Genomic DNA, 15,239 nt, shown 5'->3' with positions numbered 1-15,239 from the left:
ATTTATAACCCTTTTTAATATATAAGTTATATACCTAGTAAATTTAGCTAGTAATTACTTTAATTTTATAAGTATAATAACCTACTTATATAATCCAATATTTATAAAAAATATTACTTTATAAATATTTTTAATATATATTTATAAATTATAATAATCCTATTAAATATTAAAAACTATTAAAATTATAGCTTCTTATAAAAGGTTTTTTTTTACCTTATATAAGGTACTTAGTTAGCGTTGTTTATTATTACTTTATTAAAAAGGTAATAATTAATAATTAATTATTTATCCTTTACCCATGCGCCTTTTTTATTCTTTTTAGGCACTATTATAGGTCTTAAAAATATATATAACTTTAATTTATAAATATATCTTATTTTTTAACTTATAAATAAACTTTGTTTCTGCTTATAATTTTACTAGTAATTTTTAGTATTATTATACCTGCGGTAACTTTTTCCCAGGTATCAGGGGTATTATAGCTTTAAAATAGTTATTATATTATAATAATTTATGATTAGATTTTATAAATAATTTAATATATTTATAATATTTTTTTAAAATTTTTTTAAGTACTTTAGCAAGTTTCTTTTTATATTTCTTTCTTAGCTTTAGTTATATAGTTTCTTATTATATTATATTTTTTATTAATTTTAAGTTATATATTACCTTTTGCTACTTATTTTTTTTATTTCTCTAGAGCTTTCCCTAATACTTTTTTAGTAACTTAAATTTATATTATTTATTAATTTTTATTTTTTATTTTTTACTAAATATTATTAACTAGCACTTCTTAAGTTATTTAGTTAATATCTAGGTTTTATTAAGTAAGTTATATAATTTTAATAACTGCATTATAAAATCCCTAAGGTATAATTAGCATAACATTAAATATAATGTTTTTAATATATTTATTATTTTTTTATTAGCATACTATTAGTTACAAGCTTAAGGCCTTAGTAAATTATTTTTTTTTTAAATTTAAAATTTTTTTAATATCCCCCTGTAAGCTTGGTTACTAACTAATATATTTAATAAATCCTTTACTAATAAACTACTTAAAGTACCCTAAGTTTAGTAAGATTCTTGCATGCTTTTTATTTAATTATATTATAATAATAATTAATATATTATTCTTAGTTATAAAAAGTATTACTTTTTTTAAATATTAATAATAATATTATTATTATTATACTTTAGCTTATTTTATTAGTTAAAGCTGGCCTGTTTTTTATAATAAAATATATAATTTAAAATATTATAATTATAATAATAAACTTTTATATAATTATAATTATTATTACCTAGAGAATAATTATAATTTAATTATATAATAGTTTTTAATACTTGCGGTTTCTAGTAATATAATTTTTTTAGTTTTTTAATATTATAAATACTTATTATTATAATATTTTATTTAGTTAATATCTTAGTATACCTTTTTACTTAAAATAATATTTATAAAAGTAATCTTTTATATAACCTAAGACTTTATTATATAGGCTTATTTTTTATTTATTTAATATTTACTTATATTCTTTTATAGATTTAATATTAACTTGCCCATAAACAGGGCATTTTAAGAATATTTAATTTTTATATTTATTATATTTAATATATAATCCTGCCATGTTTAGCTAAATTCTTTCTAGTAAACTACTTATACTGGTTTATAGTTATAAAATTTATCTTTTTGTGTTTTACTACTAAATAGGGTTTATATTTATATTTCTTAAGTTTTATAATAATTTATAACTATTTTATTACTAGTTCAAATTTTTAAAAATGTATAAAACTCTTTAAATTTAAAAAGATTTTATTACTTATAAGTAACTTTTTTTATTTCCCAAGAGGATTATTCTTAGGTAATTTATATTTACTTAATATTATACTTAGCCTTTTTTAAAACCCGTGCAGCGTCCTGCTTATTTTTTAACTTATTTTTAATAATAATATTAACTTTTTTATTTTCTTTGATTTTAAGTTCCCACGTGTTAATATTAATACTTTTAAGTATTTTTTTATTGATTTTCTTAAAGTTTTTTATGTTCTACTAGACCTTTATTTGTACATGGCTAATTTATTTAATTAGTTTATTTATAGATTATATTATTTTTTTTATTATTTTAAAATATTCCTAAGAATTTCTTCCTTTATAATATCCAGGAAATTAGGTTCTGTTATTACATAGGTAGTGTATATTTATAAATTACAAGTAGCTAGTTTATAATTTTTATACTTAATAATATTTCTTAATATACCTAGTTTTTTTATTTAAAGCATTTTCCTTAAAATTACTTTCTTTTCTTGCCATCCTTTTATTCTCTAGTGGTAAGAACAGTATTGATTTTTATATTTTTATTTTTATTTTATTATAGGTTTTATTTATTTCTTTTTGTTTAATATATGTTATTTTATTATTTTTATACTAATATTTATCTTATCATGTTTTTATCCGTGATACTACTTTAATAAGTTTATTAAGAGTATTTAATAAATTATTAAGTATAATTAATTGGTCCTTAGTCTTGCTTTTAAGTCTTTTATAATATTTTAATATAAGGGCTAACTTATTTTAGGTTAAGTTTAAGGCTATTTAATAAAACTTTATAATATATTTATTAATAAGCTATTTATCTTAGTATAATATAATTATTTTACCTTAGGCAGTTTATTTAAGATTTAAATTATTAAATACCTTAAAAATTTAGGCCTTGAACTTTTTATAATTTTTAAAAAATATTCTAGTTATTAACTTCCTTTCTTTTATAACATGCTTTTAAAAGTCACGCATGTATAGCTTAAATTAATTAAATACAGGGCCCTTAAGGTACATACTTGTAAATATAACTTTATTATATTTATTAACTTTACTAAGGTTATTAATATTTATATATATATATATTAATATTAAATAACTCTGTAGGGATAATTTCTTACTTTTAAATAATATTATTTAATTAACCTCAATTTTCTTAAAGCTCTTTAACATGCTAAACTTATTAGCTAATATAATAATTACTTTTTTTATATACTCTAATTCCTAAACAGGGGCAGGGCGGGTTATAGTAACCTGCTATATTTAAAAAGTTTAAGTACCTATGTTAATAGTAAATATCTTTAGCTCTTTTATGCTAAGGGTTTATTATTATTAAATAAAGCCTATTAAGTTATCTTAAACCAGTGGGATTTAAGGATATTTTATGTGCAAGAGTAAAATGTATAAGTCAAGGTTAAAAAAGCTTATATAAAAGACTAAATAAAAATAAAAGGTAGAGTAACTTAGTTTTTAAAAATAATAAATAATAACTAAAACTACTTAATACTATAAAAACAGTTCTTTAAATATATAACTAAATTAAACTTTTATAAAATACCTAATATAACTTTATTATATCCTGCTAAAGCACCCGCTTTATAGCCTTATATTATTTAATATAATTATAGTCCCTTTTTAGCTTAGCATTATAGCATCCGCTATAATTAGGCGGAATAACTTTATAATCCGGGGACAACATGGCGTTCCTTTGAACAGTATTATAACAAGGATTTATTAGCTAATAAAGCCCCGCGCTGGCCGCGTCCTCTGACAAAAACCTACTTATAAAAGTTATATTACTTAAAATGGGTTTAAAAATAAAGAACCTAAGAAAGGGGGATTATTAAGAAATATGGCTAGTTTAAACTAATATTAGCTAATAAATTTATTACAGTAATATAATATAACTAGTGATTATATTAAAAACCAGAGTCACAGGATAATTTATTTTAATTATATTAAAAATATAATACTAGTTTAGGAACGGACTATAATTATATTAATGATATAATATTATTAAATTATTAATTTAAAATATTATATTACTAGTTTAAAATATTAAATAAATAATCTAACAGGAACTATATATTTAAAAAACCATTTTTATAATATTAAATAGTTTTAGTTATTATTTATTATTTTTTAAAAACTAAGCTACCCTACCTTTTATTTTTTATTAAGTCTTTTATATAAGCTTTTTAACCTTAAGAACTTGTACCTTCTTCTCTTGCGCATAGAATATCCTTAAATCCCACCAGTTTAAGACGGATCGGCAGGCTTTATCTGACAGCTAGGACCCCTGAACTTTAATATAAATTTATTATTTTTATATTACTTTTAAAATTATTTATTATAAGGCTTATTTTTTTTTATTTGAGTATATTATACCCTTTTGTATTATTTACAAACCACACTACAGGCCAAAGACCCTCTATTAGAAATATAATTACCCTGGTAAAGATTAAAAAAGTATCTTATTGGGTAAGGGATAAGGGGTGGTAAAAGGTAGCTAATTAAACTAGTTAAAGTAGGAAAGGCAGGTCTATAGGCAGGTAATTTTATCTGCATCCTGTTGTGTATAAGAAATTGCCTAATAAAACCGCTGCACCGGAGCTTCATCCCAGAAGGGAAGGTGGGCCAGCCGCGGGCTAAGATCTGGTGCGCTGGGCAGGTTCAAACTGTTGTGAAAGGTCTCTAGTTTGAGTATTATTGCTATGTTTCGCTGCGCAATCAAGGGCCAGGTATCCTAGAACTATGCTAAAAAGGCTATAAAATACTTATTGGAGTACACAGTACCACAAGGGTGGGATGGATAGTCAAACATGCTAAAGTTCGCCCGGGTGCTTAGGAGCACACCTTGCTATTTGGGTTTATACGCAGCACAACCCAATATTAATAACGTACCCTGTTTGCAACAATTTCTAGTATACGCGGGGTATGGGGGCAAAATACTACTAGAGAAACGGAGGCTCCAAGGAGTTATCCAACTAGAATGAAAATCGAGTTCTTCTATAAGCGATCACTACCTAATGGCCAGTCGGCATATTGCCATAATCAGTCAAATGTCTAATCAACCCATATATCTAAGTTATATTCAAAGAGTAAATATACAGCCCATTGCTGCAGCACCGAGAGCAAGCTGTTTTGAAACGCTTGTCGGCCGACTCAGCATCATCGCAGCGCCTGTACTCGTTGATGGTACAGTGTCTCCGGTATTCGTTGGTGCTCCGATTCTTGCCCCAGATCCATCAGCAACGACGGAAGTGACAGGGTGCGATACCTTTGTAGCACTCGGGACGGCATCGCTACCGGATCCTATTTCCAGGACGTTGCTTCTGGACGAGTTGAAATTTGTTTTGGCGAGAGAGATTTCGTTATTTATCAGATCATAGACAACATATGCGCTGCGCAAAAATGTATCCCCAAGAACAGCGGTGCTGCCCCCTGCAGGAACGATTCCGAATATGCAGGCACGCTCGCCATTTGAAAAACGAAGATCCCCGGCATCTATGATAAGCTCATCAATGCCAACCGTGATTTCGGGGGACGAGAAGGTAAAGGTCACATTGATATTATCCTGGGCCAAGCCGCAAGGCGCATACCCAGCACCCGTCGACGGCTCATATGTAACACCAAGATCATTGTAGATATCCTCTACAATCGAATCAGGTAGATATGTTAGAGAGCTGCCGGAGTCTAGGAGTACTGCCGCGGGTAGCGTACTTGAAGACAAGGAACGACTCCTTGACTCAACACCTAGCGATATGCCAGTGAGCGCTATTATGAGCTCAGAATATACCCCGTTGACGGTCTGGACAGGAAGAGTCTGTAGGTCTCCATGATATTTCTCTGTATCAACTCCTCCAAAAAGAATCGAACCCGTATTTGCTTCAAGGTCATTAAGCCAAAGGCTATAAGCGCTTGACTGAATTAATCCCTTCTGCATCAAGGACTGAGGAAGGTTGGGGTACGCTTTGTCCCCAGATCGAGCAACCTGGACTTCATTCGACGGATAACCGATTCCTAACACACCCTCTGGATCGAGGGGCTTTAGTATTATAGCTAGTTCCATAAAATGCCCGCTAAGATTGACATACCTGCGGAGCTAGACGTATAGCCGATTCCGAATTGAAAGTCTGTGATCGTTGCGTCACCCACATGGACTGTGTCAGTTGCATAGTCGCCGGCGGCCCCCGTTCCGTCTGCATACGTAATATTGAAAGCAGATGAAAGGTAGGAGAATGACGACGACGCGTCGGCATTAAATGACCCAGATATGCGACATGGATCCTTGGAGGAAGAGCATAGTGTTGAGTTCGCAGCATTGCACCATAGATCGCTGCTACCCGTGTCGAGAATCAAACGCAAGCTCTGCTCTGGTGTCCCAATAGTCAGGTTGCAAAAGTAGAGTGTCTCCTGTTAGATTGCTCAGTCAATTATCATGTAACAGGCCGAGTAGCTTACCTCGTTGTCTATTAGTTGCGAAACTGTGTGGTCCCGCTTTCGCCTCGTTTGGTCCCTCGCTATTGGGTCTGAGATCTCGTTGCGATGGAACTTCAGCGCAACAACCGCCGGTGAGTCACTTTGACGCAGCATTAACGTGCTTCCCAAGCAGCTGGTGACAATAAAGGCATATATGATCGCAATAGCCGCCCACATCGTGCTCTGCCTAACCAAGAGAGGGGAAATTGGGCTGCTACCCAAACAAGCCTGCGATGGACTATATCGCAACTGCTGTCGTAAGCGCTTCGATGTTCGAGTGTGTTGCAAACTGGACTGTCATCAGAAGCCTCGAACTGGGCGACTAAATGACCGTTCTAAGTAACAAATGACAGACTCTCGCCATACACGCCCTGCTGGGGCATGGTGAGCTTTTTGTAATTAAGGTGTTTCTATTGCTGCCTAGACCGAGTGGCTTGAACGGGGCTTATGATCCAATGGTTCTATGTCAGCATCGTGTTGTTGTCGTCATCACTGTGCTAGTACCTAGTACAAGCCGCAGAGTGGGGAGCCACACAGGCCTTACCTGCAAGTGGAGTGCTGATTATGGAATCGATGAGGGCCTTTTGAGTGCACCGTTGTAGTAAGCAGGTAAGCCAAGTGCTGGTCCCTCAGGCGGAAATGGTCGAATATGCTTCCTCGGGCCATACCACTCGGAAAATGAAGAAAAAAGAGAGAAAAAGTAAGTGGCTTTGGGTTAGAAGAACAAAGCAAAGCTGGGAAGTAACTTGTAAGCCTGATTTAGGTCTCCCCACAATAATCTGACTGAAAGCGACGTAAGCTCTGCCAAGTCGGACCGGACGGAAACCTTAATTGTCCGGCACTGCCGGCTTCGTCGCGATAGGCTTCTTCATGCTCCACCGCGGACTTTGTAGTCAGGCGCTAATCACCATGGCACGGTACCGAAGTATGCTTCTCCAGCCATGGTAAACATAAGGGTAGCATGGTAAATTTCTCGTGGTTGTAGAAGTATACGACGCATGGGCAGTTCTATGGCTGACTCACCGAAGCCCCTAGATCCCTAAGCTCGAGCTAGCTGCTGGCTGCTCCGTACGGCATCATCTGTATTTGTTTGTAGAATCAAAATTCAGCTCGAACGATTAGCAGAGCGCTCCACCGAAACCTAGGGAGCTTTGAGATCCAGAGCTTAGGCTTAAATTTGACATATTATACATGAACGCTGTCCGATATCAATAGCTGAGCATTAATGTACATAAGCCACTGACGCCCACACGAAGGCACGCAAGCGGTGACTCAGAGACCCATAGCTTTTCGAATCATTTTCATAGTAATATCAGCGTTGGCACGCGCTTCACAGGCCCCCTGCTCTGAGATGACGTCTAAGCTATGACCGTCTGCCATTACTGCATCGTACTTCTCTTTAATTGGGGATAAAACCTGGCATAGTTTCTCAGAAAGATGTTCCTTGAGAGTCCTTGGACTGGCATCCAGGTAACGCGACGCGATTTCGTCGCACGACATGTCTTCGAGATGGCTTAAAATCTCTATGAGATTAGATATACCTGGTCGGCGCGCCGGGTCGTAATTTATGCCGGGCTCCGAGTCTGTGAGCGCAACCTTAACCTTTCGTCGAATATCCTCAGGAGAGTCCGTGAGAATGATCCTTGAACGTTCGTCGGCATGGGATTTGGACATCTTGAGAGTTGGCTCTTTCAATGACATTACTTTCTTCGCGGGTGCTGAAGAAAGTTAGTTGAAGAGATGTTGAAAATGGCTTGAGCAGTCTCACAGATTAGTGCTTCTGGGGGCGGAAATATTGGGCCATAGAGATGGTTAAAGCTGTTCGCAGTGTACCTGGCGAACTCTAGATGTTGCCTTTGGTCTTCACCGACCGGAACATGAGTGGCTCTGTGCCATTTTTAGCAAACTACGTATTGACCAAATGGGATTGCGGACCTATGAACCAGGATGTCTGCGGCTTGAAGCACTGGGTACGAGAAGAGACCGAGCCGTAGGTTCGTCCGAACCTCCGAGTTCTCCAAGCTTGCGTCCTCCGGCAGTTGAAGTTTGCTCTAACAAATGTCAATCGAGATAGCCATAGCGCAGCAATCTCTTCTCGCACAAGAAATCACAGAACTTTAGAATAGGCGCCTCCGGCGAACACGCACCTTCCATTGAGTCATGCGGGATAGATACCCCGTTGAGGATACAGTACTCAAGATCCAAAATAACTCAGCATGATGTTGAACCTGACGAGTTTATTAGCTACCTATCCAATGTAAGAACAGAATTGCTTGCAGCTCAGACTATTATTGCATACAGCAGACTGGTAGAATATTGTTGATCGAGCAGGATCCAAGCCAACTGCCACCAATGTCGCGAGCGCCTCTTTCCTCCATCTTCTTAACTGGTCGCTTTGCTGAGGCACTGTCAATGCATGTAAATCAACAATGGAAAATATCAGCTTGGTCTCCTTGGTGGCGGCATTTTGCAGCTTGACCCATTCACGAAGAGCACCAAGGTAATTACCCAAATGAGGTACACCAGTAGGTTGAATCCCGGAAAAAATTGTAGGCGCTTGTGGACTTTGCGAACTGTTCCATCTTCGAGCAGGCGTTGGGAGTCCGACACCCATTCCCTTCTGATAACCAGTTCTCCGAACCGTCCTCCATGCCGAATGACAGCGAGCATACTGCCCGCCTGAAATACGCATATCTCCTCTAGATGGCGGAGGGTTTCGCGAGAGCCTGATGTAAGGATCATAGACACTCTTGTCAAGCTAACAGTTTACCGGTGCGGAAAGGTACGGGTGCACGTGACCTGTCTGAGACCGGGGTTCTGCAGACAGTGAAAGTGAATCGAACATCCTGCTACGAGATTATCTACTTGAAAATCAGTCATGATCAGCTTCTCCTTGGAATTATCAATACTGGATGTTGCGGTAAGGAGTTACTTTTAGGCTTTACGAGCAATGTCCACGTGATTTGACTCGCTGACATGCAGTGTAAGTCCAGAAAAACAAATAATAGTAGTATACAGTCGTTGAAGCTATTTCCGAGTAAACCTGGTAACGGTGACTCTTTATTCGCCGCGAATATCAGCCAGTGGCCCTTTCCGCAAAGACAGTCGCTCGTTTCCTAAAAAGCTAGATAACATGTCTGGCGTGGATGCTGCATCTTTACGACGACCGAATTGCGATAGATGAGACTCGAGATTTTTTTCGACTTCGGGAACGGCCTGGTCCATATTCTTGGCGATTTCTGATTTCAATGACTGTTTAGTAATGATAGCAAAACAATTGAAACGGGTGATGGATGCCTCTATCTTACCGATACTTTCATGCTCCCATATGTTTGCTTTCATCCCAACACCATAAAACGCATGCTTTCGAACGAAGGCAAGCCATGCCTGCACAGCCTGGGGGCTGCCATCTTTGATCTGAATCAATCGACGGAGGGTTATACGCTCAAAGTTCTCCTGGCTTTTTTTGTGCACAAAGTTGCCCCGGGGAAATGTCCATCGTTCGACGATCTTAGGCAGCGGCACCGGTCCAGATACCGGGAGATGCAAGTAGTAGGCAGCACGGATGGCAAAATCTGCAAAGAACTCGAGGTTTCGCACACTGTAGGATCTTAATTGAAGGTCGCAGACGGGGAGGCCATATTCAGCCTTTCTTCGGAGCGGTCGTAGGTACAGCGCCTGAACACTTCTGGGCAATCGAGCATTGGTGTTGATGTCATTTAGACGCGATCCCCTATAGTCGCTGTCAGCAAAAAAGGCGGCCGAAGGCTAAGGGGTGCAGAGCAAGCACCGACCATTCTTTGACAGGTGACTCAGTTCCTGATGGGGGTTGAGTTGAGCTATGCCCGTTAGCGATTCAGGGGAGCGTTGATTGAGAGGGATACCGACATCTCTTCCTTTATTCCCTTCGTCACTGACAAGGCGAACTTGCCTTTCTGGCGTGATACCACGGGTTGCTCAGAACCTCCTTGTTCGGATACAATCGTTTGAGAAGTGTTGGTATTGCCTAGCCGACTAAAAGAACTGAGGCAGACTCGCGAGGCCGGAACCGCAAGCTGGTAGGAATTGTCAATGCCAATGACTGCCGGATTGAGAAGCTTCACAGAACGTACCTGGAACGGTCTGCTTCTCCCAAGCAAGGCCCTATAGGGTGAGTAAAGTGACATTTCTCTTTTTGCGGAAGAAATGGACGGCTACTGGGATCGAATTTCCGCTCCATTCGTCGACTTCAGCCATATGCAGTTAGTCCCAACCTGTGGTTCCTGGAGAATTTATCTGACTAAGCAGCCCCCCATGACTAAACGTCCACCAGACGAGAAAGCCTAGACTACCAATGAATCTGGCACGCAAAGTTAGCCTCACATGACCCATTTGAATATTTATTTGCGCTTTTCTCCCCTTTTCTTGGAGCTCGTTGGGTGGGCGTAGCGACTTTTTAGTTTCCTACCCTGCGTGCCGCCATTGATAAGCTACACAAAAACCACGAACGACACGATGGATTCCGCCGCCTGCTCTTCTGCCTTCGAAAAGACAAACGAAGCGTTCCGTTACATCAAGAAACTCTTGCCGGAACCCCTTCAAGCTCCTCGCGTAGCTATCGTTTGCGGCTCTGGGTTAGGTGGGCTTACAAACACAATTGACGGTAATCCAAGAGTAGAAATTGATTATTCTGATATTCCTCATTTCCCACGTTTGACCGGTTAGTCTGAACCTGCCCTACAGGTCAAATGATAGAGTGAATTTGCTCATGAAAATATACAAAAGTTTCGGGACATGCTGGTAAACTTGTCGTCGGGGTGCTTGACAAGAAAGTTCCGGCGGTCTTGATGGTTGGCCGAGCCCAGTGAGAATACCCCGGCGAGTTTAGAGATGTCACGACTAAGACATGTTTAATTTCAGTTATTATGAGGGCCATTCCATAGACCAAGTGACATTTCCTATCCGCGTTTTCAAATTGCTGGGAATTGACACCGTCATCTGTGAGTTGCTTCCCCGTGTGCAATAACAATTCACGCCTCTATTGTGGAGTTGACGACAATGTACATGAATGAAGTGACAAATGCTGCTGGCGGTTTGAACCCTGACTACGTTGTGGGCGACATCGTGCTCCTGAATGATGTGAGTCAGATGTCTTCGAACAAGAGAAATTGCCTTGCTCTAACAGGTCGTGAAGCATATTTTTCTCGCTGGCCTGACAGGTACGCATCCACTGCGAGGTCCTAACTGTGAAGAGTTTGGTCCACGATTCCCACCTTTGTCGGACGCATACGACTTGGACTTGCGACGTCAGGTACATGAAGCTTGGGACAAAGTCATGGATCCGCAAAGCAAGCGAAGACTACACGAGGGCGTGTATGCCTATGTGGGCGGGCCGAGGTAAGTCAGGCCGGCCAAAAGGCTACGAGAAGCTGTCCTCTTAACTCTAGCCTGCAGCTATGAGACCAGAGCAGAGTGCCGAATGCTCCGCCAACTCGGAGCGGATGTTGTGGGAATGTCCACCGTCCCGGAGATTGTGGTTGCAAGACACTGCGGCATTCGAATTATAGCATTCAGTTTGGTGACGAACAACGCTGTCCTTTCACCCGTCCCTCGCGGGGATGACCATCTCATCCAGGGGAGGGATGTGAAAGAGTTAGACGCCATACTCCAAGAAGGGAAAGCCAACCATGAAGAAGTGCTTGAGGCTGGCCGATCAGCGGCTCAGGATATGCAGGTAAGCACGGTCCTGTTGCGAAGTGTTATGATGTGGTGACTCGCGACTAACACCTTGCCTGCAGAAATTGGTCGTCCGTGTCGTCTCGGACATCGTTTAGCAATACCAGTCGAGCAGACTGGGTCCGCAAGAATCGACGGAATCTGGAAGGCACACTGACTGAAAAGATCGATCTGTTAGGCGCAGCCTTCGGGAACGCTTGACTGTTTGGGGGCAAGCGATCCTTAGAATCTCGTCGGGGACTGAGTTCAATGGGGTTAGATAGTTTCGTCCCCCGGTGGAACTTAACGTTGTGTTCTCCCACTTGTTCTTTTGGCCACTAAACTTTTGTAGAAAGCCTTTTTCCCACTTCGCTTCTTGTCCTGCACAGCGTTATACCTGCTTTCGAAGCGCCTACTCTCTTTCTCCATGACGAGAGCTTCTTCAACAAACGTCTTCTTGCGGTCTCGTTTGGCAATGCGACCACTGAAGAACTCCGTTGGGCCTTCTATTACAGTCCCTACCTGGGAATACTTCGGTGGTTGTGCCTTGCCGTTTTCCTTCTTGTAATGTCGTTTTGGATCCAGGATAGAACGCATCCGCAAAAGTTGCAGGTCTCTCTTGAGTTCAGGCGTAAGCTCGGTCTTCGGAAGGTCGAACCAGTCGCTGCCAGCTGTCGGCTTATCCTGCAAAGTAAGGCCATTAGCAAACAGTTATTCTGCAGACGGCTATTAACGACAGGATGAAGGGTGATGCTCAGAGTAACTATGAAATGAAAGTACTCTCATTATAACAGCGCAGCCCAATACGGGCTGTAGAAACTGTATCAAGCGCTTGCGCGAGGGTTGATTTTTCCTCATAGCAATCAATGAAATAGGAGAGGGCAGGGTCGACGTATGTGGGAAGGAGAATTACCTTCTTTGGGCTTGATTTCAACGCTGCCCGTCCACCAGAAATAGGTTGCACGTTGTTATTGATTGGATAATCAATCATCCTCGTTGTATCTGTAACGGCAAGATCATTATGGTGTCGAACGTATGGTTTTAGCGTCGATTCGGTGGACAATTTAGGAATACTTAGAGCTAAAATCAGCATACCACGGATATAACGACCATCAACTTCAAGATATACGTACTTGGGGATCGTTTGTTCCAATTCACCGAGCGCGACTGTTGCATGGGCGGATTCAACGTTGTTTCTGCGTAGGCGCTGCTCTACCTCCGCGAGGAGCTGCTGAATACGGTCGTCCGTCAAATTGATATAATCAGGCAGATGCACATTTGTATCAGATGCGACTTCCATGATAGCTATCTGGGAAATGAGAAAGAATGAGAAAAACACGAGAGGATTGGCGAGGATTTATAGAGAAGCTAAGCCTGCAGAAAAATCTCTGTTTGTGGGGCAAGCTCGGGCTGCAACGAATAATAGTCGCGGGCGGCTCACAAACCTGGCTGGGCGTAAATTAGAATAATAGAGTAGAATAGGTCTGCCCGTTCGGTGTTCACACTTTCCCAGCGGGCCAAGTAAAGGAGCTTATAAATAATATCTTTAGAGTTAGTCTTCTTCAACAGGGTAAGTTGATCAGAATAACTGACCAAGGTACGTGATAAGAAGACTAGGTACGTGAGAGACGCTACATATGCCCTCTCAGAATAATGTCGACTCTCAAAAACAAGAAAGAAGTGCTTACCTACCTTGACACCTGTTAGCAGCCTCTTAGAAGCAGGCTGCTGTACATAGTGTATATACTAATACTATACTCATATGCTGTGATCCACCCATGATCTTGGACTGTAGTCTTGCCCACCGAGTTCGGTCCACAGAGTAGGCGCATTGGTACGAAGGCAAACGTCACTTGAGACGCTCGTTCTTGGCGCGCTTTGCGACGCTGACTCCTCGATGTTACCAAACTCAGGATTACTTGATACTTGGTATTAACCTTTCTTTGCCTTGCGCGCATTGTACCGCGTTACATATAAGTCATTCTGTGTCGCACATTAGGTATCACGAGCTTCTCATAAGGACTCTTTTCTAAGTATCGCGTGGCTACACCGTATTGCGTTTCCAAACCACAAACCTACGCATCATTTGACCAAGTTCCAGACTCATACCAACTAATTTCTCAGAGACGACAGTCAGGGTCATGGAGCAAACCCAGCAGACTTCTGGACAGCAGCAGGGGAGGCAGCAGCCCGTGTACGACACGAGACAAGGTGGACACTACGGTAATCATCTCTTTTCATGGCACTTCGCGATACATACATCAACAATCGAGTAATCGTGGCATAAACTGATATATTTCTTAGGAGCCAGTGCCGCGGTATCATTCTCTAAGACGAACGTGACTTGAGTTGTCGAGCTGACCTTATATTATCTATAGCTTGCTGCACAAGGATTTGCTCCGGTTGCTGAGCTCTACACTGGCACATGGGCAAATGTGGGTAAACTCGTCCCTTCTTGTCGTCCTCGCTAATTGTACTATCTCTCTCCAGGTCAACCAAGGCTTGCAGGGCACGGCGCGTGATATCTTGACGACATACTGGCAGCACGTTATCAACCACCTTGAATCTGACAACCATGATTACAAAATCCACCAACTCCCACTGGCCCGGATCAAGAAAGTCATGAAGGCTGATCCGGAAGTCAAAATGATCTCTGCAGAGGCCCCTATCTTGTTTGCCAAGGGTTGCGATGTCTTTATTACCGAGTTGACTATGAGGGCATGGATCCATGCTGAAGACAATAAGCGAAGAACATTGCAAAGATCAGATATTGCAGCAGCCTTGTCTAAGTCTGACATGTTTGACTTCCTCATTGATATTGTTCCTCGTGAGGAAGCTACGTCGCACGCGAAGCGCTCGAGTCAAGCTGCAGGCGCCCCAGCAGGAGCTACAGGCCCTACTGCTGCAGGCCAGCTGCCTCCAACTCAACACGGTGTTCAGCATCATCCACATCATATGGCACCACCAGATTACGGCGCCCTAGGACAACATCCTCTCCAAGATCAGGAATACAGGCAGCAGACGATGTATGGAGGGGCCGTGCAGTCGGACCCGACAGCGGCGTATGCCCAGCCTCAAACCCAGATGTTTGAAGGCATCTATTCTGCTTATCCTCACATGCCCTCTCAGCAGGTACGGCTTCCTGTTTAACAATAGCTCCATGATTTGCATGCTCCTTGCCACTCTTCCCTCCCGATTATATCGTATATCACTAACTGTTTAACTTCCACTCGCAGTGATC

General features: G+C 40.2%; 7 protein-coding genes across 7 annotated transcripts; 3 read left to right on the top strand and 4 right to left on the bottom strand.

Annotated features, from left to right (window-relative positions):
• Window positions 1–4,729: 4,729 nt before the first annotated feature.
• BDW74DRAFT_163841 (pepsin-like aspartic protease) lies at window positions 4,730–7,019 on the bottom strand. Its single transcript, XM_073726160.1, has 3 exons — window positions 6,287–7,019; window positions 5,920–6,238; window positions 4,730–5,857 (listed from the first exon to the last, which is right to left on the bottom strand). Exons 1-3 carry the CDS (start codon window positions 6,479–6,481, stop codon window positions 4,917–4,919), a joined length of 1,455 nt encoding a protein of 484 aa, XP_073578011.1. The 5' UTR covers window positions 6,482–7,019; the 3' UTR covers window positions 4,730–4,916.
• Window positions 7,020–7,489: 470 nt separating this feature from the next.
• Window positions 7,490–9,025, bottom strand: BDW74DRAFT_163837 (tryptophan--tRNA ligase MSW1). The gene is made up of 5 exons (XM_073726159.1): window positions 8,604–9,025; window positions 8,452–8,532; window positions 8,240–8,355; window positions 8,073–8,191; window positions 7,490–8,022 (listed from the first exon to the last, which is right to left on the bottom strand). The coding sequence occupies exons 1-5, from the start codon at window positions 8,994–8,996 to the stop codon at window positions 7,577–7,579; spliced, it is 1,155 nt and encodes a 384-aa protein (XP_073578010.1). The 5' UTR covers window positions 8,997–9,025; the 3' UTR covers window positions 7,490–7,576.
• A 155-nt stretch (window positions 9,026–9,180) lies between these two features.
• On the bottom strand, window positions 9,181–10,512 carry BDW74DRAFT_163835 (mitochondrial 37S ribosomal protein uS10m). Its single transcript, XM_073726158.1, has 5 exons — window positions 10,417–10,512; window positions 10,193–10,359; window positions 10,099–10,143; window positions 9,613–10,037; window positions 9,181–9,543 (listed from the first exon to the last, which is right to left on the bottom strand). The coding sequence occupies exons 1-5, from the start codon at window positions 10,468–10,470 to the stop codon at window positions 9,365–9,367; spliced, it is 870 nt and encodes a 289-aa protein (XP_073578009.1). The 5' UTR covers window positions 10,471–10,512; the 3' UTR covers window positions 9,181–9,364.
• A 143-nt stretch (window positions 10,513–10,655) lies between these two features.
• Window positions 10,656–11,228, top strand: BDW74DRAFT_163832 (uncharacterized protein). Its single transcript, XM_073726157.1, has one exon. The coding sequence runs from the start codon at window positions 10,799–10,801 to the stop codon at window positions 11,006–11,008; it is 210 nt and encodes a 69-aa protein (XP_073578008.1). The 5' UTR covers window positions 10,656–10,798; the 3' UTR covers window positions 11,009–11,228.
• Window positions 11,229–12,684, top strand: BDW74DRAFT_163831 (purine-nucleoside phosphorylase). The gene is made up of 4 exons (XM_073726156.1): window positions 11,229–11,422; window positions 11,478–11,680; window positions 11,738–12,017; window positions 12,082–12,684. The coding sequence occupies exons 1-4, from the start codon at window positions 11,342–11,344 to the stop codon at window positions 12,115–12,117; spliced, it is 600 nt and encodes a 199-aa protein (XP_073578007.1). The 5' UTR covers window positions 11,229–11,341; the 3' UTR covers window positions 12,118–12,684.
• On the bottom strand, window positions 12,302–13,298 carry BDW74DRAFT_183918 (Fcf2 domain-containing protein; the record flags this gene model as incomplete). The annotated part of the gene is made up of 3 exons (XM_073730650.1): window positions 12,302–12,682; window positions 12,819–13,071; window positions 13,132–13,298. 3 exons carry the CDS (start codon window positions 13,296–13,298, stop codon window positions 12,302–12,304), a joined length of 801 nt encoding a protein of 266 aa, XP_073578006.1.
• A 489-nt stretch (window positions 13,299–13,787) lies between these two features.
• Window positions 13,788–15,148, top strand: hapE (CCAAT-binding factor complex subunit HapE; the record flags this gene model as incomplete). The annotated part of the gene is made up of 3 exons (XM_073731976.1): window positions 13,788–14,221; window positions 14,390–14,433; window positions 14,489–15,148. The coding sequence occupies exons 1-3, from the start codon at window positions 14,140–14,142 to the stop codon at window positions 15,146–15,148; spliced, it is 786 nt and encodes a 261-aa protein (XP_073578005.1). The 5' UTR covers window positions 13,788–14,139.
• Between the last annotated feature and the right edge of the window lie 91 nt (window positions 15,149–15,239).

Source organism: Aspergillus multicolor (genome assembly GCF_047715735.1).
Source record: "Aspergillus multicolor strain CBS 133.54 unplaced genomic scaffold BDW74scaffold_52, whole genome shotgun sequence".
Classification (NCBI taxonomy): domain Eukaryota; kingdom Fungi; phylum Ascomycota; class Eurotiomycetes; order Eurotiales; family Aspergillaceae; genus Aspergillus; species Aspergillus multicolor.
Note: the sequence above shows the minus strand (reverse complement) of the source record. Positions and strands in the feature narration are given on the sequence as shown.